The 21,632-nt window shown below is 46.8% G+C and overlaps 10 protein-coding genes across 10 annotated transcripts; 5 read left to right on the top strand and 5 right to left on the bottom strand.

Annotated features, from left to right (window-relative positions):
- Positions 1 to 375: 375 nt before the first annotated feature.
- Positions 376 to 1,657, top strand: V8C40DRAFT_270565 (uncharacterized protein; the record flags this gene model as incomplete). The annotated part of the gene is made up of 4 exons (XM_083220200.1): positions 376 to 506; positions 561 to 823; positions 878 to 1,402; positions 1,491 to 1,657. The coding sequence occupies 4 exons, from the start codon at positions 376 to 378 to the stop codon at positions 1,655 to 1,657; spliced, it is 1,086 nt and encodes a 361-aa protein (XP_083068012.1).
- Positions 1,658 to 2,398: 741 nt separating this feature from the next.
- Positions 2,399 to 3,967, top strand: V8C40DRAFT_283549 (FAD binding domain-containing protein; the record flags this gene model as incomplete). The annotated part of the gene is made up of 2 exons (XM_083221971.1): positions 2,399 to 3,677; positions 3,747 to 3,967. 2 exons carry the CDS (start codon positions 2,399 to 2,401, stop codon positions 3,965 to 3,967), a joined length of 1,500 nt encoding a protein of 499 aa, XP_083068011.1.
- Positions 3,968 to 4,329: 362 nt separating this feature from the next.
- On the bottom strand, positions 4,330 to 5,360 carry V8C40DRAFT_270563 (isocitrate lyase/PEP mutase family protein; the record flags this gene model as incomplete). The annotated part of the gene is made up of 2 exons (XM_083220199.1): positions 4,330 to 5,022; positions 5,082 to 5,360. The coding sequence occupies 2 exons, from the start codon at positions 5,358 to 5,360 to the stop codon at positions 4,330 to 4,332; spliced, it is 972 nt and encodes a 323-aa protein (XP_083068010.1).
- Positions 5,361 to 6,002: 642 nt separating this feature from the next.
- On the top strand, positions 6,003 to 7,824 carry V8C40DRAFT_283547 (carboxylic acid transporter protein-like protein; the record flags this gene model as incomplete). The annotated part of the gene is made up of 3 exons (XM_083221970.1): positions 6,003 to 6,538; positions 6,609 to 7,092; positions 7,147 to 7,824. The coding sequence occupies exons 1-3, from the start codon at positions 6,156 to 6,158 to the stop codon at positions 7,822 to 7,824; spliced, it is 1,545 nt and encodes a 514-aa protein (XP_083068009.1). The 5' UTR covers positions 6,003 to 6,155.
- Positions 7,825 to 7,961: 137 nt separating this feature from the next.
- On the bottom strand, positions 7,962 to 8,418 carry V8C40DRAFT_257231 (uncharacterized protein). The gene is made up of 2 exons (XM_083218448.1): positions 8,186 to 8,418; positions 7,962 to 8,118 (listed from the first exon to the last, which is right to left on the bottom strand). The coding sequence occupies exons 1-2, from the start codon at positions 8,392 to 8,394 to the stop codon at positions 8,061 to 8,063; spliced, it is 267 nt and encodes an 88-aa protein (XP_083068008.1). The 5' UTR covers positions 8,395 to 8,418; the 3' UTR covers positions 7,962 to 8,060.
- A 357-nt stretch (positions 8,419 to 8,775) lies between these two features.
- On the bottom strand, positions 8,776 to 9,959 carry V8C40DRAFT_270561 (uncharacterized protein; the record flags this gene model as incomplete). The annotated part of the gene is made up of 8 exons (XM_083220198.1): positions 8,776 to 8,866; positions 8,945 to 9,120; positions 9,170 to 9,250; positions 9,305 to 9,433; positions 9,491 to 9,547; positions 9,623 to 9,663; positions 9,718 to 9,802; positions 9,858 to 9,959. The coding sequence occupies 8 exons, from the start codon at positions 9,957 to 9,959 to the stop codon at positions 8,776 to 8,778; spliced, it is 762 nt and encodes a 253-aa protein (XP_083068007.1).
- Positions 9,960 to 10,547: 588 nt separating this feature from the next.
- On the top strand, positions 10,548 to 12,776 carry V8C40DRAFT_283543 (Zn(II)2Cys6 transcription factor). Its single transcript, XM_083221969.1, has 5 exons — positions 10,548 to 10,837; positions 10,908 to 11,220; positions 11,279 to 11,535; positions 11,588 to 11,837; positions 11,891 to 12,776. The coding sequence occupies exons 1-5, from the start codon at positions 10,603 to 10,605 to the stop codon at positions 12,678 to 12,680; spliced, it is 1,845 nt and encodes a 614-aa protein (XP_083068006.1). The 5' UTR covers positions 10,548 to 10,602; the 3' UTR covers positions 12,681 to 12,776.
- A 273-nt stretch (positions 12,777 to 13,049) lies between these two features.
- Positions 13,050 to 14,752, bottom strand: V8C40DRAFT_283538 (pyridoxal phosphate-dependent aminotransferase; the record flags this gene model as incomplete). Its single annotated transcript, XM_083221968.1, has 7 exons — positions 13,050 to 13,337; positions 13,395 to 13,783; positions 13,929 to 14,083; positions 14,134 to 14,206; positions 14,260 to 14,354; positions 14,559 to 14,627; positions 14,688 to 14,752. The coding sequence occupies 7 exons, from the start codon at positions 14,750 to 14,752 to the stop codon at positions 13,050 to 13,052; spliced, it is 1,134 nt and encodes a 377-aa protein (XP_083068005.1).
- A 1,467-nt stretch (positions 14,753 to 16,219) lies between these two features.
- On the top strand, positions 16,220 to 20,146 carry V8C40DRAFT_283534 (uncharacterized protein; the record flags this gene model as incomplete). The annotated part of the gene is made up of 1 exon (XM_083221967.1): positions 16,220 to 20,146. The coding sequence occupies one exon, from the start codon at positions 16,220 to 16,222 to the stop codon at positions 19,931 to 19,933; it is 3,714 nt and encodes a 1,237-aa protein (XP_083068004.1). The 3' UTR covers positions 19,934 to 20,146.
- V8C40DRAFT_257228 (aspartic peptidase domain-containing protein) lies at positions 19,990 to 21,559 on the bottom strand. The gene is made up of 2 exons (XM_083218447.1): positions 21,211 to 21,559; positions 19,990 to 21,151 (listed from the first exon to the last, which is right to left on the bottom strand). The coding sequence occupies exons 1-2, from the start codon at positions 21,488 to 21,490 to the stop codon at positions 20,271 to 20,273; spliced, it is 1,161 nt and encodes a 386-aa protein (XP_083068003.1). The 5' UTR covers positions 21,491 to 21,559; the 3' UTR covers positions 19,990 to 20,270.
- Positions 21,560 to 21,632: the final 73 nt, after the last annotated feature.

The raw sequence follows: 21,632 nt of genomic DNA, 5'->3' as shown, positions 1-21,632 counted from the left end.
ATTCAATGTGTATGTTCTATTTGATGGCCAAATTGTATCCGCGGTGTTGCGCAGCTAACCAAGAGCAGGTTTTTTACTTCGTATCACCCCTTCCTCCCCTTTCTTGATCCTGATCAGACGCCCGATGAGTATTTATCCAAGTCAACATTGTTATTTTGGACCATAGTTAGCGTTGCTGCGCGTCGTTATGAGCGCGACGTTAGTCTATTGAGGAAATTATCCAGCTGTGTTACAAAGCTTGCTTGGGAAGTAATTTCCACACGAGGGAACCAACTCACCACCATACAATCACTGCTGCTTTTGTGCACTTGGCCTTTCCCAACGTGTTCACTATTACTTGAAAATACTCCTGTATGGGGTGACATTGCACTAAGCATGGCCACTCAGTTGGGTCTATACCAACCAGATCAACCTGGCTATTTCTCTCGGTTAAACTGCATTTCCACAGAACCTCTTCGAATTGAGAAGATTAGAACCTGGCTCGCCTGTACTATAGTAGCTCATAAGTAAGTGACATAGAGTGGGTTTTACTTTGAACAGGTATAGCTAACTTTGACTAGCAATGCTGCGGGATATGGATCACTTCCTACAACACTATCCAATTTCGCTCTCACAGGAAGAATCAGAGATGAATATTTTCCACGCATTTCACAGCCACTGAAATCTCAAACTGAACTACAAGAGTTCTTTGGTAAAGCTACAAGAGCAATATTCGACAATCCAGCAGAGATTGATGGACCAGAGCCGACAAATGTTGGTCCTTTTGTCAGAGCTCTGGAAGCTGATCTTGAAAACGTTTTACAGGGAATGGATGGAACTTCCGGTAAGAAATTTTTGATCCTCATTGGTTGCGGGGTTTAGCCTCACACATGAACAGACTTAACTCGTCTTCACTATACGGCAGTGAAGCTGTTTTTGCTGATCCAGCACTTTTTCGATCCCGATTCTCCTGAGAGAAGACTCGCCGTGCTAGAAGCATACAATTTTGCGACTACTTTTATCACATATATTATTGAAGTGGACGTTAGAATAAGCCTTTTTGCACATATTCCAGTTCACTTATTCCGAATGCTATTCACCGCCGCGGGAGCTGTGTTCAAAGTCCTTAACTCATCTTACAGCCCGGATGTTGACACAGAGTTGGGAAACGCCACTCTAAACCAGGCCATAAGCGCCATGAGGAAATGCTCGGTGGAAAATAACGACGTTGCAGGACGGCATGCCGAGATCATGCGCCAGCTTTGGCTGAGCACAGACACCGTCAGCACGCCTGGTTGTTGGCAGCCTCCATCTTTAGTTCATCGAAGCCGATTTGGGGCCAGTCTAGCGTATGACTGTCTCTTTTACTGGAGGGACAACGTCGGAGGACAACGAATCATTGGATTAAACTCCTCCGCAACGAGTTCGTATGCCTTGAATAGCCGTTGTTTACTGGTTGTTGATCGCTGCATCTTGCTTCGAGAAATCTCACTAACCATCGTGCTCCAAAGTTCCAATAGGATCAGACGCAGTGTCGGAGGCAGCTTCCGCGGCCACAGAACATGCGTTGAGCTCAAATGCACCCGAATTGCAGGCTCAAACCGACATGGACTGGGCCAGTTTTGCATGGGCGTCAGGAATGGATCTGACCGCGGATGGATTTAATTTCGATATTTGATGTAATTCATGAAAGTTGGAAGGAGTTCTAAGGATTATTAGCTTGGAATGCCCGTCATGTATGTAGAAATAAGCCTGATGAAATGTGATGTTTAACGTGTGATCCGTATTGTACTAACACTGTTGCAGCCTCGGCAGACTCCAGATTCAACCGAAGCTTATATATACAACCAATCTTAACGGTCATTATTGTGTTATAATGAGCAAAGCTTGGAGCAAAAAGCATTGACTTGAGGTGGACAACGATCGTCATGCGTAGTCCAAATGTAAGCGGCGTTAGGCAAATTTAACAGTGAAAGTGAGCAATGGGGAGAAGGTTGCTTCCGTCAAGTGGAATAAGGATCAATCATGAAAAAAAAAAAAAAAAAAAAAAAAAAAAAAGGTGATTCAAGGTCACTTGATTTCCTTTCTCGGAGCGGAGCGGAGCGGCCTCTAGGACAACACGACACCCATTCAGCGCCGCTTCGCTCCGGATTCCATCCTACCCGCTCCGTCTACTTGGAGGCACGACTTAGGCGACGGCAAACTGAATGTCATGTGATATAGAGATTCGTGGGGAGAGATACAAAGTTTGAGGAAGTATATGGATGCATGAGGAAGAAGTAAACGAATATATATTGCGAAGTGCCATCGTTGATGACGAAAGCTGGCTCTCAGGTCATCTCTCAGCAACTTGATAAGCATACCTGTTCCAAAGACCCAGGATTTCAGTCCCAATTTATTTTACGGTCATATTATCAAAATGACAACTCTTTCATATGATGTCATTGTGGTCGGCGGCGGCAACGCAGCCCTCGTTGCTGCGCTCTCTGCTCACGAAGCTGGCGCCAGAACCGCCATCCTCGAAGCAGCTCCCAAAGCTTACCGTGGCGGAAATAGTCGTTTTGCGTCTGCCGCATTCAGGATCGTCCACAATGGCATGGAGGATATTGAGCCGCTGATTCACCCAGATTGGAAATATCTGGCCAAGCGCGCAAGGCTCGTGCCCTTCACCAAGGAGCGATATGCAAATGAGATGATGGAGACTTCTCGCGGCCACTGCGATAAAGAGGCAATGCATGTCATGTTTGATCATTCCTATGATACTGTAAAATGGATGCGCGACCAGGGAGTGCGATGGAAGCTTGCACTCAGCAAGTTCTTCAGCGAAGATCAAATCACACAAGATGTTGTGGACATCAACCCAGGGCTTTGTTTAATTGCCGATAACGAAGGTATTGGTCTGACCGACAATCTCTGGGCGGCTGTAGAGAAGAGTTCCATTGATGCTCACTACTCTTCTCCTGCTTATGATCTCATTACCAATGGCGACAACGTCCTCGGAGTTCGCGCACGCCAGAAGGACGGCTTTGTCGATTTCAAGGGCCAGGTCATTCTGGCATGTGGTGGCTTCGAAGCATCGCCCCGCCTTCGTCGTCAGTACCTAGGACAGGGTTGGGATCTCGCCAAAGTCCGTGGATGCCGCTATAATACGGGCACCATGATTGAGAATGCCATCTCTCACGGAGCACAAGCTACAGGCCACTGGGGCGGTTGTCACGCTGTTCCCGTTGACCACAATGCCCCCGCGGTTGGCGATCTCAGGCTGACTGACAAAACGAGCCGATACTCCTATCCTTTTGCCATAATGGTTAACAAGGATGGACAGAGATTTGTGAATGAGGGCGAGAACACGTTTGAGCTCACTTACGCTGCCATTGGAGAGCAGATTGCCAAGCAGAAAGAAGCAGTCGCATTCCAGATCTTCGACCAAAAAGTCCTCAAGACTTTGGAGCCGCGCTACTCGACCGCCACGCCTGTGGTTGATGATACTTTAGATGGGCTTGCTCAAAAGCTTGGCCTGAATGTAAAGCAATTTGTTGATACGGTTCGAGAATTCAACGCCGCAGTGCCAAAGACGGGCCAGTTCGACCCCTTCCACTTGGATGGTCTGTCTACAGGAACAAAGCTGGCTATCCCCAAGACCAACTGGGCCCAGGCGATTGATCAAGGCCCTTTCGTTGCATACGCTGTTACATGTGGTAAGTTTATGCCCCATCTGTTGGCCTGTTAATAATGCATTTTGTTTTATTCTTACTAATCTGGCGTAGGTATTACGTTCACATATGGTGGCCTCAAGACTGACCCCTACGCTCACGTTCTTAACAATGAAGGAGAGAAGATGCCTGGTCTCTGGGCTGTCGGTGAGATTAGTGGAGGTTTCTTTGCATTCAACTACCCTGGCGCTGCGGGTCTAGTCAAGGGTGCAGTGTTTGGCCGACTGGCTGGTCAAGCTGCGGCGAGAAGGGCAAAAGATCAGAATAGGGCCTAGGTGGCAAATATTATGCAATGGACATCGAGATTGTAAAGAAGCGCCATTAATTTAGACAAAATTATAAATGCATTCTAGCCCTCTGAGAGACAAAGAGTATATTAACAGAACTTTTGTTGCATTCTTATATCATAAGAGGGGCTGATTGAAACAAGTTAGTATACTTCATCTCAGATCTTCTGTTCTGAGAGAACAGCTCATAATCTTGAGCCAGCTTCATCATAAACCAGGAACGGGATTTAATAACACCACCCTATCAAATAGTAACAACATTCATATCTACACAAAATGCTTAATACCATTTCTACAGGTCTCTGTGAATCACAGCCCTTTTATCATTTAGACAACTAAAATTGATATCACTAATATTTATACTTCTCTTCAAGCTCCCAGTACTTGTTGAAGCCAACAGCTTCACAAATATCTCCGGCAGACATGATACGTGGAGGTGCCCCAACTGTGAAACTCGCTTTCAAAGACTCCAATGCCTCCCTCACAGCCTTGACTCTAGCTGCCACCATTGTAAAGGGATATACAACTATTGAGAAACCAATTTTGCCAAGCTCTTCAGCTGAAAGGTTATCTGTCAAGCCACCTTCAATAATGTTAGCCATGACAGGGAAATTAAGGGCCTCAACCGTCTTCTTCATCGTCTCTCTATCTGGAAGAGCCTCTAGGAAAACCATGTCTGCTCCAATCTCAATGAACTTCTTTGCGCGATAAATTGCTTCGTCCCATCCGAGAATAAAAGAATCCGTGCGAGCGTTGATAACAATATCGACTCCTTCATTGCGGGCATCCACAGCTGCTTGGATTCGTGCGAAGGCCTCCTCCCTGGACACTACAGATTTCCCTTTAGTATGGCCACATCGCTTCGGCCAAGTCTGATCTTCGATCATGATACCCGCTGCACCCGCCATGGCGAAACCTTGGACTGTGCGCCTAACATTTACAGGAGAACCGTATCCAGTATCTCCATCTGCTATGATAGGAATCGTAGTTTGTCGTTTGACTTCTTGAATGCGGCTGACCATTTCTTGGAAGGCAATGTAACCCTTTAATGTTGTTAGCATAGCAGCCTCACTTTCATCACACTTCAGAGTCATCAACTGACAGTATCTGGTAGTCCAAAGCTAGACGAGACCATGAATCCACCCAAAAATATGTACGGGAACCCAGCCTCTTCGACCAGGCGTGATCCTAATCCATCGTCAGAGCAGCATGTAGCGAGAATCTTGCTCGGGTCCGAGTATGCTTCGCGAATCATAGCCCGAAGCTGCGATGCTTGGACAGAGGGTATTCGCCCCCTACAAAGATGATTAGACTCCGTAGATCTGTTTAGTCCATCTTTTGACGAAGACGTGCTGTCGAATTGAAATGGGTAGGGCTTCATTTTGTGCAACGTTTCTTTAAATTTGTAGCCGTCTGAGTTCTATACTTCCGCAATGGGCCAGACAACCTCACTGACAATATTCATCAACATTGTTTTCATACATTCCTTCACAGCAACTATATACGATTCAGCAGGTCATTCTATCGTCACGTATTTGCCGAGAATAACCACCGGAGTGGCAAATCTCCTATTGTGTAGCAAACCGAAATTAACCGTACTCTCTTATACTATCAGCCGAGCCGGATATCCCGGAACTACACTTGTCTATCACCAAACTATTCTTCATCATGCATTTCTGAGATATTCACTCCAAATATGTAGAGGCTCTCCGTTCCGGGCCGCTGTCCTTCAACTTGGTGGCCCCGGGCCGGTCGGCGCCGACACAAAAATATGACCAGACGTGCCCAAGAAAAGCCACTCGTCTACACCACCCAGCCTAAACCTAAACTAAGAGTTTACTGAGCAAAATAAAGCCATATGACTGGTAGCTCATTCCGGGGAAACGTGGGGTTCTGGATCTAGGTTTGATGTGGGCAAGTTTGCGGGGAATCTGGGCGACAGCAGCAACAGAGTATATCCCTATGCCACCAACTGACCGACAAATGAGAGGATTGGCACTTCAATACCTTCTAGCGTCTTTATCTCCATCGTATAAAATGGCCAACGGACTGAGCCAGAAGACCTGGTAGATCCATCTTTCTTACTATCAGAGGGATCTCTACCCCATATACGACAACTTGTTCTTCGAAGTTGTCATTTCAATCAATCTACTCGTGTTGGCTCTTATTCCCAACCATGACAGCAGAATTCAGCTCTGCTGGTGAGATGGAAGCCCAAGTCCAAGATGCGTCTCATATGGAACGAAATCGGCCTATAGCTGGTCAATACATCATGACCAGGCTGACAACGCTGAAACCTCCAATGAACAAGACTCCCAACCCTCTGAAATTATTCTTCCTGTTAAGCAAACAACAATGGTTATTCTTTCTCGTCGGATTCGCTGGCTGGACTTGGGACGCCTTTGATTTCTTCACGGTCCCTTTGACAGTCACGGAGATTGCCCAATCGTTCAACAAGAGTAATGCAGACATTACTTGGGGTATCACTCTTGTTCTCATGTTCAGGTCTATTGGAGCGGCCATCTTTGGAGTTGCAGCAGACAGATACGGAAGAAAATGGTATGAAGACTGATTGGATCTCGACAACTGTATGAAAATGTCTCTGACCACTAATTCTTGGCTCGTATAGGCCCTTCATTATCAATAACATCCTTTTTGTCGTGTTCGAAATGGCTACTGGATTCTGTCAGACATACGTCCAATTCCTGGTAGTCAGAGCATTATATGGAATTGCTATGGGTGGCTTATACGGAAACGCCGCTGCGACCGCTCTGGAAGACTGTCCCCCTGCCGCACGCGGTCTCTTTTCCGGCATACTCCAGCAAGGTTATGCCTTTGGATACCTTCTCGCGACTGCTTTTTCAAGAGCTTTGGTTAATACAACTCCTCACGGCTGGAGGCCACTGTACTGGTTTGGGGCGGGCCCTCCTGTCCTCATCATTATTCTGAGATTATGTCTCCCTGAGACAGAGACCTTTCTGGAACGTAAAAGAATTCGAGAGGAGGAGCCTTCTGCTGCACAAACGTTCATGAAGGAAGGGAAAATAGCTGTGAAGCAACACTGGGTACTCTTGATCTACCTTGTATTGCTTATGGCAGGGCTCAACTTTTTAGTAAGTGGGATCATAGATAAGAGAACAGCAGCTCGACTAACTCATTAATACTAGGCTCATGGGACGCAAGATCTATATCCGACATTGTTGAAGAACCAATACAATTTCTCGGCTACCACGGTAACTATCGTGCAAGTCGTCTCCAACTTTGGAGCCATTATCGGAGGTACAATCATTGGATACTGCTCCCAAATATTTGGACGAAGACTTAGTATGCTCTGCATGTTCGTGTTGGGAGCTGCGTTATTATATCCGTACACATTTATCCATACGAAGGCTATCATTGCAGCGGCATTTTTCCAGCAATTCGCCATTCAGGGTGCCTGTGGTGTCGTGCCAATTCATTTAATGGAGCTTTCCCCCGCAGCTCTGCGAACCTTCGTTGTGGGTACCTCGTATCAGTTGGGCAACCTTGCCTCGTCTGCTTCATCAACTATCGAAGCTACTATTGGAGAAAGGTTTCCTCTGGATAAGCCTGCAAGCTTGAATAGCGGTATGACCAATCAGTATGATTATGGTAAAGTGATTTGCATATTTGCTGCATGTGCATACGCATTTCTATTTATTATCGTCATTATCGGGCCAGAGAAATTGGGCATTGACCTTTCTCTTCAGCAAAATGCAAATGTAACAGAGGCTAATCATGGGAATATGCAAGAAACAAATGGCGCAGAGAATAACGCTGACTTGGATAAACAGCGTGGGGAACATATTGAGTTCTCAAATACCTAATGGCTACCGAATAAACTATATATCTATTACCCATATTGCTCCTGAGTAAGAAGGACGAACTACCCAGAAAAATGAGTATCAAAAGAAACTTCATGTACTCTTTAATCAGCTGCTTGATTCCTTTGTAGTATTTAATCGGTTCAATTCGCAATTCCCACATGGATTGCTTTTATCAAGTCAAACATACCTTCCGAAACTAACTACTTCCCTATACCACTGAGTCTAACAATATTATCCTATGCATTTCCACTCCCTCCAGATATTGCTAACATACACTCAAGAACAACATCATGCCTGTAAAATGTTAGAAAACCAGAATCTTTTGGAGCAAATAATTATGGAATAATAGAGATCGACCGACCCATAAATAAATAGATCTCGAGACGTGCCATCGAACACTCGTATGTGACTTGGTAGCCATTTGTCCAAGACATTTGCCTCTTGATATTCTGTTCCACGTTTGATCCGCGACAGAACTTGGACAGCTCCTGCCCGTTTACAACGAACGTTTTGGAACGTTGTAATTCGGTCTAATATTTCATCTTTTGACTTGATGTTACCGAAAAGCATTTCCAAGGCACCTGCGTCTTCAATAGCTAGATTTACACCTTGCCCGGATTGAACAGAGTGTACCTTTAAGTAGAGACGGTGTCAGCCACAGACGTACATCAAAATTCCAAATCTTGAAATGGAGCGCCGTACGGGATGAGCAGCATCGCCAACTAATAGTAACTGCCCTCGAGACCAGCTTTCGAGGGGTGACTGATACTGCAGTATCCATGGTTTGATATCTTCAGCTATGCTAAATATCGTTCGTATCAATTCATTCAGCGCCTGGATATTCAATACTAACCGTAAAATAGAAACAATAATAGGATTGAATTTTGAGAATTCTGCTAAAAGCTCCGATAGTAATTCATTTTGGCCGAGTCCTATACACAATCATTAAGATCAGCTAGACAGAAGTCTTAATGTTACTATACCTTTTGATTCGACATCCTCATCCGATTCATAATAAGCGACAAAGTTCTGAAGCTGTCCCCTATACATCCTCAAGTTAGAACTATACTCCAAGTCTCTCTATTTGTCGAACAGATATTCTAACCCTTTGCATTCATACCAAATAAGTCCTTGATGATCAGAGGTAAGGACAGACCACCATCCACTTTTTTTTGAGTAAATATCCATGACGCCCTGAATTCCCATCAGTTTCACTGTTGGGATGGTGAATCGGAAAGCGTTCCACCCAGTTCTCACTGGACTGGCGTCTTTCGATACATGCTGTCTTGTAATTGACTAGAAATATTAGATAAATATGGGCTATGGAAACGTCAAGGGCGCCCACATGAATACCGTCAGCACCGATAATCAGATCTGCATACTGTTTTGAGCCGTCTGCCAATGCGATATATCCCTCTACTGGGGCCTATTTGGATATTAGTGACCTGGTATACCGAACTTCAAGACAAAAAGATCATACCACATCAACAACCTTCATGCCAGTATAAAGAGTAGCCGCATTGCCTATGTCTGTCGGGGTAGTTGCTAATCGTTTCAATTCTTTATGGTAGTCAGGTCGATATAGAAAATGAAAATCCGCTTCATAGTCCTGGTAACAATTATAAGAGTTAAACAACTAAGATTAGCGGCATTGTTGCTCACTTACGTTCTCAACAGATGCTATCTCAAGCAGTTGGAGGGTGTTTGCGCTAAATAGCTGGTACTATCAATGATTATGTTCATTAGCTGCTGGACGCAATGCTGTTACACTAGAACCAGAAGAAAGGTAAGAAAGTACCCCACGACAGGGAAGAGCGCGAGCTCGAGAGAAGTCAAATCCTGCGCGGCCAAGTTAGCATCGACGAAGCGTATTCTAGGTTAGTCTCATATTACCCCAGCTGCTGAGAATTTTTGTGGCATTTGCGGTGGCATTGATTCCTGCACCAACTTCGCCTTTTTGCAACGATTTCTCAAAAATCTGTTGAAATTGTCAGCAGTGTGACCGGTATTTAAACTGTGTCTTATCGTGAGACCTTGACTCGATGTCCAGCAAGCTTCAGTGCCTGCGCTGCTGCAAGACCAGCAAGCCCAGCTCCAACAATGATACAATCAAGTGCAATGACATTGGACGACATGATTCTAAACTGTTCTCATTAGGATCGAAGTAACAGAAATTCACTGCCTAGTTATCCTTTTTAACATTTTCTGCCGCACTGCGCTTCCGCATGCTATCGGTATTTACCGGTCACTCTCGGCCTTGCTCGGGCTTACTCGGTCTTGTTCGCTGTCATCACATTGGCAATACCTACCTTTACGCAAGATAACAATATTGTTAGTTACGAAGTTTGATCATACAAGTAACGGAGCTAAATGTTTGACACGTTAATATACCTAAGGTACTCTGTATCTGCTGCCCACTGCAAAGGCATAGTTAATTACGGGGTTAGCCGTGTATACAGAGCCATATGATAGGAACTCCGATGCAGGAAGATAGCCAAATAATGAGGAATAATTCTGAATCAGATTGACTGAATACGTATCAAATTGAATGAATTTGCTACACACTGTGGCCCTTTTCGCAAAACTGAGGACCTCATTCTGGAATGCAAGTAATATTGACCTGAACAACCTCACGTGACATACACGATGTCACTACTTACATGCAATCTTCGACCCCTTAGTCTAACAACTATAGAAGTACAGAGCTTATTTTCATTACCATACTTGCGCTTGCTTGCTTCCAGACTCGGAATATTCGGAAAAAGGAATTGACTCAGTATGGATAGTCAATCCGACCGTCGCACTACGCGCAACAAGACGGTTGACCAGGAAGAAATTGACCGAATCTTAAGACTAAGAAAGAGACAGAGGGACAGCAAGGCGTGCTATCCGTGCAGACTGCGAAAAGTCAAATGTGACAGCAAATCGCCTTGCAAGACTTGCGAAAAACGCGGTCATCCAGAAATTTGTGTATATACTAACTTCAGACAAGAAAGCGACAGGAAAAGCCCCGGTAATCTTAGAATTCTTGATTGTTTGCCAGTTGGCCCGCTAATACACACTTATGCTAACGTATAGTTAAGCAGATAGAGCGTCGACACCGCACTCTGAAAGACAGCCAGAGATTGATGAATCTGCTTCTTCGCATCAGATTATCACCGATTATCCAACACTTCATGGCAATTTTAATAGCCACCTAGTATCCAGAGGTAATACTGCTGCGGTCATTGTTCGTCTTCAAAGGAGAGAAGGGGAGTCTTCTACTCAAGATGACGTGGAACAAATGCTGGGCCTACAAAACACATACCGCGACTATCCATTTATGAAAGTAAAATCTTCTCAGGATCGATGGACTTCTCTACTAGAGATTCTACCAAAGAAGGAAGAGGTGCTGAAGTAAGCAGTAACGCGTAGCTCATTCATTTATCATCTAGCTGATCGCGAACACGTATAGGTATTTTCACTTGTACCGAGCATTCGTCTTTCCATTCAATCCAATTCTTGCCGACATTAATGATTTTGAGTTAGAACTTCGTCTTTATTTGAAATCACTCGATACTGGCGAGCTTAGCGACCCACTCAAGGAATCTCACCGCTGGACTGATGATAAATACCTGGGTCAGATTGGATTGATCCTTGCTACCATGGCGTCAGGGGTCCAGTTCTCAGACTTGAGCCACGTTTCAAGAGCACATATATCTCGTGATCTGAGTGTGTGGAATGAATATCCGGCAAATCAAGCATGTACTAATCGGCGTGATAGTTCGCAAGGCTTTCCAAACCCTTCGACTTGCTAACTATCTATGTCGCCCTACTGTCCAGGCTATACAAGCTTTGCTGGTCATTGGAAATGTTCTGCAGAACAATGGCCAGTCTGATGCTTCCTCAGCACTTCTAGGCTGTACTATACGCTTGGGCCAGGCGTTGGGGCTAGATATGGACGACTCATCATCATCATCATCAGCCTCTCCCAGCGATTCCAAGACTGTGAAAACTACCAATAGAAAAACATGGTATCTATCTCAGACTTAGTCATAAGCGGTTGTTTCTCTAACCTAACCATTAGGCTCTCCATTGTGTGGCAGGATAGCCTTCTTAGTCTTTGCCATGGTCGACTTCCTGCTGCACTATCAAGATCTGGATATTCCTTCGAAAGTTTCTTGCTTCCTAAGAGCCTTTCATTCACAGAAGCCATGCATTATATCTGCCAACTTGCAATGGCAATTCTCGAAAGGCATGAGACAGGGCACTCCCAAATAGCTCTCTCTATGCAATGGCTCACAATTCTCGATCGTATTCGAGACAGCGCTCAGTCCCATTTACGCAACCAGGATCAATGTGAAAACTTGCAAGAATGTCTCTATTTTTTAGCCTTTCGATTGAACACATCATTTCTTGAGACTGTCATTTGTAGGCCAGCTCTTGGAAAGGCTTGTCGCGATACAAATACATCTGAATATGAAAGAGCCCGAATGAGAGCCAAGGAAAGCTTTACAAACGCATTGCGGGCTTTTCTTGAGTTCCATACTTTAAGCATTGTACCCCTTCGAACTTGGTCAACGATCCACACGACATTGAGTTCAATTTTACTGACAAGCATCTGGGAGGAAACAAAGAACGACTCTATAATTTTGGATCTCCAAAAAAGGACTATTGACCTTTTTGAGTCTGCAGGATCCTCTCCTGGTGCGGCTGACAATACGACGGTTGATGATTCTCAGTGGTTATCAGAGCCTCATATTCAACTGCTGAAAACAGTGAAGAATGTTGTTCGGCAAAACGCAGCCCGTAACTTGGCTTCCAGGGACGATCAAAATGGGATCGTTAATCCCCCAACAGGCTCAGGAGATGAATGAGGCGTATTCCCTACAACAGAAATTGCAGAGTGAGATAAGGTTTATGCTTTATTTGGTTTCTAACTGTGCTAATGCCCAATAGCGACTGGAATGCCTATTTTTCTGAGTTATTAAACGATCTAGACATTCTCCCAATATCCAATTTAGTAATGGATATGAACACCTGATGTATGATAGCTGCAGAACATGCTTTCAAAGTTAATGACAGCGGCAGCTATTGATATTTCGCGACGGATGGTGTTGGTATTTGTTGGAACGTGAGGCTAGCTGAGATATGACTAATTGTGAAAGAATTCGTATCTCTTAGCTAAGATGAGAATTAATCAAGTCATCAGAAACTGAACTAAGCTTCGTAGCTACCGAACAATTCTAAACAATATATTTCTTAAGTTGTTGCAATTTTGCCTTGGCTTGTTCGAGAACTTCATCTGTCTTGCAAACTGCAAACCGAACGTAATTGGTTGCAGCCACCGTAGTTTGTTCTTTATAAAATTCTGAAACAGGAATCGCCGCTACTCCCAGCTCTCGAATGAGAAAGTATGCAATCTTGAAGTCCCGCGGTCTGCTTGAAATGTGTAATGGAAATGGATAGCCCTCAGGAAGCTTGATCGAAGCCATATTTGCCAGAACAAAATACCCTCCTTCTGGATAGGAATACTATAAGAAAGCTAATGAGCATGAGATTAAAGTGTTGAAGAGAAGGAGTACACGAACTGGAATTTTAAGCTCATCGAAAACCCGAATGAACATATCCAGTTTTCGTTTCATTTCTCTTTGACTATAGTCCCAGAATCCTACCTGGTTTGCTTTGTCGAACGCGACAGCAACTGCTTCTTGCAATGGAGACACGCTACTGTAGCAGATGCGAGTATGAGCAGCGGCAACATACTTTATAAGGTGATCAGGTCCAACCAAGTACCCAATTCTCCAACCAGTGGCTTGGAATGCTTTGTCTGCTGATCCAACAGTGAGCGTGTGAGAAAAAACATCTTCAGACAGAGTAGCCGTTCTCGTGAACGGAACGTAGCATAGTCGATCATAGACTTCATCAGAAAGGATAAGAACGTCGTGCTTTATACAGAGAGATGCAATAGTTTCTAATTCTGGGTGTGAGAAGATTTTTCCAACGGGATTGTGCCTATTGGAGTTAATAAGAAGAAAATAACATTGTTGAAGTATTAACGCACGGTGAATTTATAATCTATCCCATTAGCTTCATAAGAAATGTGATTTCCTCATTGAGAAGACTTACAATCATTTTGGTTCTTTCATTGAAACTATCACTCAAAGTCTTGTAATCGATCGTCCACTCTGCTGAGGAGGTCCGCAGAGTATTCTCTTGAGGAGCGCTGAGGGGAACATAGCGAATAATACCGCCAGCCATCTCGATGTTGCTAATATATCTAACCATAGTCAGTTTTCATAGTAGAATCATGTATTCTTCGAGACTTACTGATCAAAGAATGGCTCAAAAAGAATGACTTCGTCTCCTGGGGAGATAAAGGCCATTAGTGCGCACAGTATTCCTGGCTGACTATTTAGTGATCAACATAAGGAAAAGTCAGATCCCCATATTTACCCTCGTTTGCCCCCGTTGTTACAGTGACCTCTGTATCTGGGTCCAATTCACGATTGAAGAACAGCGAGTATTCCCGGACAATGGATTTTCTCAGACTAGAGCGGCCCTACGAGATGAACAGCTTTTAGCAAACGCGAATTAATAGTTAAAGTGTCTCACCTTTGTGGGTGCATATTGGTTGCAGTCCACTCTGTCTAGCGCGTCCTTTGCTGCATTGATTGCAAAGTCGGGAGGATTGGAATCACTAGTTCAATTCCCATTAACGACTTTGATTCGGTTCAGCGTATAATGCCACTTACAAAAAGCCTTGGCCCATCTTTGCTACAGGTTGGATAAGAGATTCGGCGGTCGCCTCATTTGTAATGGACCTTGAGCAAAATGGATTGTTAATAGCGTATTACGTATGGGCTGTGCTCTATTGTTCATACCACACATCCTGCTGCTGCATCGCAACCCGTTCCACAGGCTCCAAACTTTTCCCATTGGAGACCATTATGTGATTTGAAAGTCAGTGTGAGAAGAGTAAATTACAGAAGGGTGTTTTATTCAGAGTACGTGAGTACGATAGTTCATCTGAACTTTTTTCCTTGGTAAAGGCTTTTGTTGTTTCTTAAATAGCTAGGTCATGTAGAAGGGTTTCCGTTGTAAAGTCCGAAAACATCCGACTCACCGAACATTACGAGCAAAGCCGAAACTCGCAAATATCAGTGGTCTACATTAGGTCAGGGCTAGGTTAGTTACTTTAGATCGCATATGAGGTGGTTTTTCACAATTACAACATGAATTCCAACGGCAATGACTGTATAAAAGTATATAATACATATTGATGAAGTAGCAGAAGTATCGTGTCCACGATTTGAGTTGACCGGGCGTTGTTTGTGAAGGTGTCGCCCGAATATGTGCGAGTTACGCCGACTCCCAATCTCACAAAAAAAAAAAGGGGTAAGTTAGTCAGTCTGAAGCTTTCCGGGTTCACATCGAAGCAGGCGTAGACTTGGCTAATGGCATTTTGCGTGCTGGAAATGGCTTTGCCGTTCTTAATAGCATTGATGCCTAGACGTTGTATTATAGACCAATATTTCCATTTGGGATCGTAGTTGTAGAGTTTGATATATCAAGTAATACACAAAGAGTAGTTGCAAGGTGAGGGACACTCCCTGATGGTCTTTCGGTTGTTACCAATAGTTTGCAAAGCCTTTGGCTCCCTTGTGGAGGCGGATCCTACAGGTGACCCAGAGAGGCGCTTGGAAAGCGGTCAATGTTCATCTCAACCGCAGCTGTACTGAGTGAGCTTTGCACAAACTTCAGAACCCTGCTAATAACACTCATACTACGTCAAAGTCTAGAATTCCTCCCTTCGAGTCTCATGCATTTGAGCGAAGCGCCAGCCGCCACTGGTGCATCTACCTAGCCTAGCTGAGCTCACTTCCAATCACTTCCCGTCTGACCCCTGTCTCAGCTCCCACGCTGAGCCACACTACCACTCTGTCTTCTCTCCTACTAGCAGCATCAGCTCGCCCAGTTCTCCCGCATTCAATAGTTTGCAGTGGTGGCTGCAGCAGCTGAAATTACACTATCGGCTCATCAGCTCTCTTTTTCACCTCTTGGAGAAGAAACCCGCTCAGTTTGGACATATCATTATGAGTAAGTAGGCTCAAAGCTTGCGATTGGGTGAAGGCCGCAAATGGTGGCACTGGCTGCCAATCATTATCCAAGTCACCGAACTGAACATATCAGATGTATATATAGACTGCTTATCATGTATGTTGTGATCTGGGAACTCTCTTATCACCAACTCTTTCTTGAAGGCGTCTCTACTCTTTCCATCTATCTGAACAAACTTATAATTAAAGTACAGTTGGCGTGGTGGAAGACCCATTGCCTGAACACATCATCGACAACGCACGCCATAAACAGTGGTGTGCATCGAGCAGAGATGACTCGGCCACATCCAAGCGCAATGCCAACGCTATGGCCGTATCACATACGCCTTAGGTTGGTCTTGGTCGCATTGGCGTGTCTGGTCGCTGGTGCTGCCGCCTCATGTACCGGTCATTCGGACAGTTGTGCCTCCAACCCGATTCCTGACAAGCGCTTCAGTGCCGTCAATTATCACGTTGATACGTGCAACCTTAAGTGGACGCGGGGATGCACCATTTTGGGTAAAGACAAAAGCATGCAGCAGAAACCACCTCCCTTCTCTCTGTGCGATGGCAAGCACAAGCCTGCAGGGCTGCTGCCTACCGACGGCTACACGCTGGCATTGCAGCAGAATGACTTCGCCCCGGGCTCACCTAAAGTCACGCTACACGGACTGTGGCCTGGCTCCCAAGGTGGGATTGGAGAAAAGAATCAGCCCTACGGCTGTAAGCATGGTGAAGAATTCGACGAATCGTATCTCACAATTTTTGGAAGTCTGTTGCATTACTATTGGCCGACCGACGCCAAGTACAACAACACCATGCAGTGTTTCATCCTGTCCGAGTGGATGAAGCACGGCACATGTGCCGTCATACCTGGGGCTGACGGCAGTGCGTTTCGCATGCCGCAGGAAGCATACTACCGCACAGCTTTCGTGCTGACCAATGAGTACAACGCCAACCCGGCTCTGCAGAAAAGGCTGCAGGATATGGAACCGATCATCAGTGCCAGCTGCGTGCAATGTGCATATCTCGCCACAATTGGCTGGACGGACAACACGGTGAATAGTGTCCCCAGGATGTCTCGCGAGTGCAGTGATCAATGCTTTGCATGCAGTGACTCCTGGGCCAACTGCCCTCCCGCCAATCTCGACAGCACTGTCTTGCTTGATCCCACCAACGCACCCATGCCAATCCAGAATTATAGTATCCCCAATGTTGGATTCGGGATGCCAGAGCTATCAAGTGACATAATCTCCCCCTGGAAGGGCACATGGCGTTCGTTTGGAGCTGAGCAGCACGGGTCTGGCAAGTTCGAGTTCGCTCAGACTTTTACGGAGGACACTCTGACAGTCACCACTGACAGCCCTTACCCCCAAACGTGCGCTTACGAACCTCGATCCGACCGAGAAATTGTCTTGAAGAACTGTGGTACGAATCACCACTTGGAAGACTGCCTGATCAAGCGACTGCCAGACATTAGTGGCCTCGAGGTGGCCTTCTTCGCTTGTAACCACACCGGTGTCCCGGCACCTGTCGACTTTTACGCTGCAATGGACACTCCCAACTGTGGCAACTTCCTCATGTTTCGCTGCAAGTCACCTTTGGCCCCGGGCTGTGTCTTCTCGCCCGACATTAAACCTGCCGCCGCTCCACTGCAGCACTCACCAGTTAGCAAGGCGTCTAAGCCCAGCCCTCTGAGCCCATATCAACCGGGCATTGCGGGTGTACCTTCAGCACTGCTAGGCATATGGCGCTCGCTCCAAGTATCCAACCTCTATCAAGAGGGTCTGGCTCGATGGAACTTCACTGCCGACGGCCAGGCATCACTAGAATGGCCAAATTACCCAAGTCGCGGAGTGCAACGCTACGCGGTCACCCATTCAGATGATGGTCATAATACGATATTCCTCGCCAGCACCAGTGGCAGCATCACCACCTGCCATTTCCAGTTCCAATATCATCCGGTCTATTCCTACGCTACCCTTCGTTGCGGTGCGCCGAATCGACTGGCGCCAGATGACTTGGAAGAAAGCTTCCTCCCGCCGCACACGCAATGGGCCATGGGCCGTTGCAACCCATGTAGCTTACATTGTTCTTATTCCTGTGGCCCGGAGAACGATTACTGCGGAGCTGGATCCTGCGACCCGGCCAAGTCGGTGCCATCCACTCGGTCCCCACAGCCACGCGATGTAACAGATCTGCTCCAGATACGCCACGATTGGTGCACGCCTGATGACTCCAGTTGCTGGCCCACCAAGACGGCCATCCAAGAGCTGGAGCAAGAGTTAGACCCCAATGAACCACGGCTCGGTCTCAAGTGGACTAGTTACCCGCAGCCGCAGCCGGCACCAGTGCCAACCGGCTCCTTCAACAACCAATCCTTTTATGGCCTGGGAAATACGCCTACGGGCTTTAAGGCCCTGTATTATTATGAGGATGTGGATGAGATGAGGCGCTCATGCTTCAAGGCATCCAGCAACTCCACAGAATGGAACAATGTGTCGGACATGTGCAAAGCGGCTCTCCACCAGAATGAATACCGAGATTGGAATCCATTCATTGTGGTGTTCCCTCTCAACGAGCGCCACGTTGCCAGCGCCTTGAACTTCGCCGTACGTCACCGGTTATGCATTTCGACATCCGGTTCAGGCCACGAGTACAACAGTCGCAACTCCTGCCCGACCGGCGGAATCCTCATTCGAACCATTTTGCTCAAAGACAAATCTTTCATCTCCAAGTGGGAGGAGGACCCAGTCCTTGCTCCGAGCGGTGCATTCAAGTTTGGCGCAGGCGCAGTCTTCGCCGAGATGCACGCCTTCTCTAAGCAGTACAACCGCGTCATCGCGTCAGGCTGGTGCTCCACGGTTGGCATGGTCGGCTTCCATCTCGGGGGCGGCCATGGCCCCTTTGGCCCCTCCATGGGGCTCGGTGTGGACAATGTGCTGGAGATTGAAGTCATGCAAGTCGGTCAGGACGCACACGGTCAACCGGTAGTCCACAAGAAGGTGGCCAGCCGACGGCACAACCCGCAGCTCTTCTGGGCCATGCGCGGCGGCGGTGGAGGCGTGTGGGGTGTGATTCTCTCCATGACCATCCGGGCACACGCTGTCCCCGATGGTGGTCTCAGCCACGTCTTGATGATCCAAAACGGCACCTTCTGTCCCGATTCGAGTCCGTTCGGATATGAGTGGCTGAGGGCCATGTGGAGTCGATTCTCTGCTTGGACGCTCATGTTGAATTCCAAGGTCAGCACGCAGGCAGCATTCTTCATCGATACTTCCAATTATAAGACCGGCGGTCTTTGCGCAGTCACATGGAAATTCAATTTCGAATATTTCTACGCAGGGGGTGAAAAGGAGCCGAATTACCGTCTATTCCGCGACCGACTCAAGTCAGTGCTGGAGGTGACGGCCGTAGAGGAGCGTAACTTCAAGTCGGCCTATGACTATGTGCTCAGCATGCCGGCCGACAAATTTCTGCTCGCCGTCGGTAATCCTCTCCCTGCTCCACACCCGCCTTCTGACAATGCTACCGGCTCCCAAAATTCGGTTTTTGTGTCACGACAAGCCATGGAAACGAAGTTCGCCCCCACGATGATGGAGGTGCTGGATATTTGCGTGGCATCCTTGAAGAATCCTGACACAACTTCGCCAGATCCAACGGGTCATCGCTGTGGCTTTCACTACCTCTACACTTCGTTGACTGGCAATCTGGGGAGTCCACAGCCAGGCGATACGGCCATCTCACCTGGCTTTCGCTCAGCTGTGATGCTATGGAATGCGCGTACGTTGACCACCCAACAGTCAATGCACACTTTGTATCGCATTGGTCCGAACAGCTATTTCTCTGAGAGCTCCTACGTCATGCACAATTGGACATCTCGCTATTGGGGCCAGGCATTATACCAACAGCTGCTGGCCATCAAGAAAGCGCACGACCCGGGCAACCATTTGTGGTGCCATCACTGCGTCGGAGACAATCCAGATGATGCTTACGGAGATCCACTCAGTGCTGTAGCTGGTTTGGTCTAGATTACATGTAGTCATAGCATCCGTTGTACGCGGTCGTGTAAAGTCAAGCGGCATCGTCGGTGGAAAATAAATTAACCTCTATCTGTTATAGTGTTCATACATCACTCTCAATTTAAGAATATATAGTTTAACGCATTTATTCCCACTACACTTAGAGCTGGAAGCTAACTCAGACTGGCACTACTCGTGAGTACTAAAACAGGTGTGAATCCCCAGCTGCCTCGCAGCCCTCCAATGAATCAACATATTCACCATCTAGGACAATAAGTGATAATTGCCCGTGAAGACTACGCTGTGGTTGTGTTCATGAGCAGGAGCAAAATGAACATGCATTCATTTAAGCGGCGGTAGCAAAGCCGATGCGGCCGTTGGTAGTATCAAAAACGGAGTAGTAGTTTTCCAGGAACTTCTGGCCAATAATGGTGTTCACACCCGAGCTGCCACCGTCGTTAATCCAAGCGTAGTACTTTCCAGAGCTGAGTCCGTAGAAGCTGTACTGAGAGGTGGGAACCAAGTATTGAGAAGGTGTGAGGGTGTAGGTCGTTGAGCCAAACTTGATAGCAAAGTTGGATGTTGGCGCTTTTGAGAAGACGGCGAGGCCAGAAGAGCTGTCAGTCTTGCCACCAGCGGCAGACAGGAATGCATTGTAAGCCTTGGTGGGGATGTAGATGAGCGTAGTACCAGTGTCGACAATGCCAGTCGCAGACGATGCGAGGGTCGTCGAGCCGTAGGTGAAACTAGCAATAGAGATGCCCCAGTAGGGAGCAGCAGAGCCACTCTTGAGAGTTGAGAAGTAGGTGAGAGAGCCCGTGTACTTGGAGCTATCAGTACCGCCGAGGGTCAACTCGCCGTTGGTGTCATCACTGTCACTGCCAGACTCTGGCTTGAAGGAAACACCCAGCACCTCAGTCGAGATGGAACCTTGGCTGTAGAGATTATCCAGGAAGGTTGGAACCGTGTTGGCGTTGGAGACGGTGTCCTCAGTGAGATCCACCGGACCAAAGCCAATAATTCCATCGACACCTGAAAAGCCAGAGGATGAACGGGCAGCTCCAACCGACTGTGATGTGACAGTCAAACCACCGAAGCTAACTGTGTCCTTGTACTCGGTGCCGGAGAAGGAGCCGGAACCATAGCTAACCTGGACGGAACCGCCCGTGGACTTGCCAGTAGATGAAGGCTCGCATGAGCTTTGGGCACCACACCACGTGTTTGAAGCTAGTCAGAATATCATGTCAGCACATGCGTTGCTCAGTGTCTATGTAGTAATGACTTACATCCAGTGTCGACGATGAGGTCCCAGGATTTACCACCAATAGTGACCGAGGCAACATAGCTAACATCCTCGTTGGTGGCTGGGCCGCTAGCTCTGGCCTCGATGTCTTTGACGCCGTTGATCTTGTTGATGCGTGCCTGGCCCTTTTGGACAATATTCTTCAATGATTTGACGTTCGAGACACGCTTCACTGATAGCGCGGCAGTCTTGGCACTTGGCTTTACCGGCGATGCCAAGGCAGCAGTTGCCGCCGCAACAATGGCAATTGAGGAGAAGAGCATGGCGTCAGTAGACGGAGATGTTTAGCTGAGGACAAACAGATGTATAGTGTGAATGCTGTTGAGTCAAATTCTTGATGTTGGGGGCGTGATGCCAGGCTTTTATACACAATATTCCTCTTTACTGCAAGATGCTCCCTCAGCA

The sequence above is a fragment of the Trichoderma camerunense genome (genome assembly GCF_050948025.1).
Source record: "Trichoderma camerunense strain CBS 138272 chromosome Unknown V8C40scaffold_24, whole genome shotgun sequence".
In the NCBI taxonomy this organism is placed as follows: domain Eukaryota; kingdom Fungi; phylum Ascomycota; class Sordariomycetes; order Hypocreales; family Hypocreaceae; genus Trichoderma; species Trichoderma camerunense.
The sequence above is the reverse complement of the archived record's forward strand: the minus strand, read 5'-3'. Positions and strand labels throughout refer to the sequence as shown.

What these genes read in the sequence shown, in the direction of transcription:
- V8C40DRAFT_283543 (XM_083221969.1), top strand. Translation starts at nt 10,603, where the DNA reads ATGGATAGTCAATCCGACCGTCGCACTACGCGCAACAAGACGGTTGAC. An exon ending in AAGAAGGAAGAGGTGCTGAA is followed by an intron (nt 11,221 to 11,278) that starts GTAAGCAGTAAC and finishes GAACACGTATAG; the next exon opens with GTATTTTCACTTGTACCGAG. An exon ending in ACATATATCTCGTGATCTGA is followed by an intron (nt 11,536 to 11,587) that starts GTGTGTGGAATG and finishes TCGGCGTGATAG; the next exon opens with TTCGCAAGGCTTTCCAAACC.
- V8C40DRAFT_257231 (XM_083218448.1), bottom strand. Translation starts at nt 8,394, where the DNA reads ATGCTTTTCGGTAACATCAAGTCAAAAGATGAAATATTAGACCGAATT. An exon ending in CGAGATCTATTTATTTATGG is followed by an intron (nt 8,119 to 8,185) that starts GTCGGTCGATCT and finishes AACATTTTACAG; the next exon opens with GCATGATGTTGTTCTTGAGT.
- V8C40DRAFT_257228 (XM_083218447.1), bottom strand. Translation starts at nt 21,490, where the DNA reads ATGCTCTTCTCCTCAATTGCCATTGTTGCGGCGGCAACTGCTGCCTTG. An exon ending in CCTCATCGTCGACACTGGAT is followed by an intron (nt 21,152 to 21,210) that starts GTAAGTCATTAC and finishes TATTCTGACTAG; the next exon opens with CTTCAAACACGTGGTGTGGT.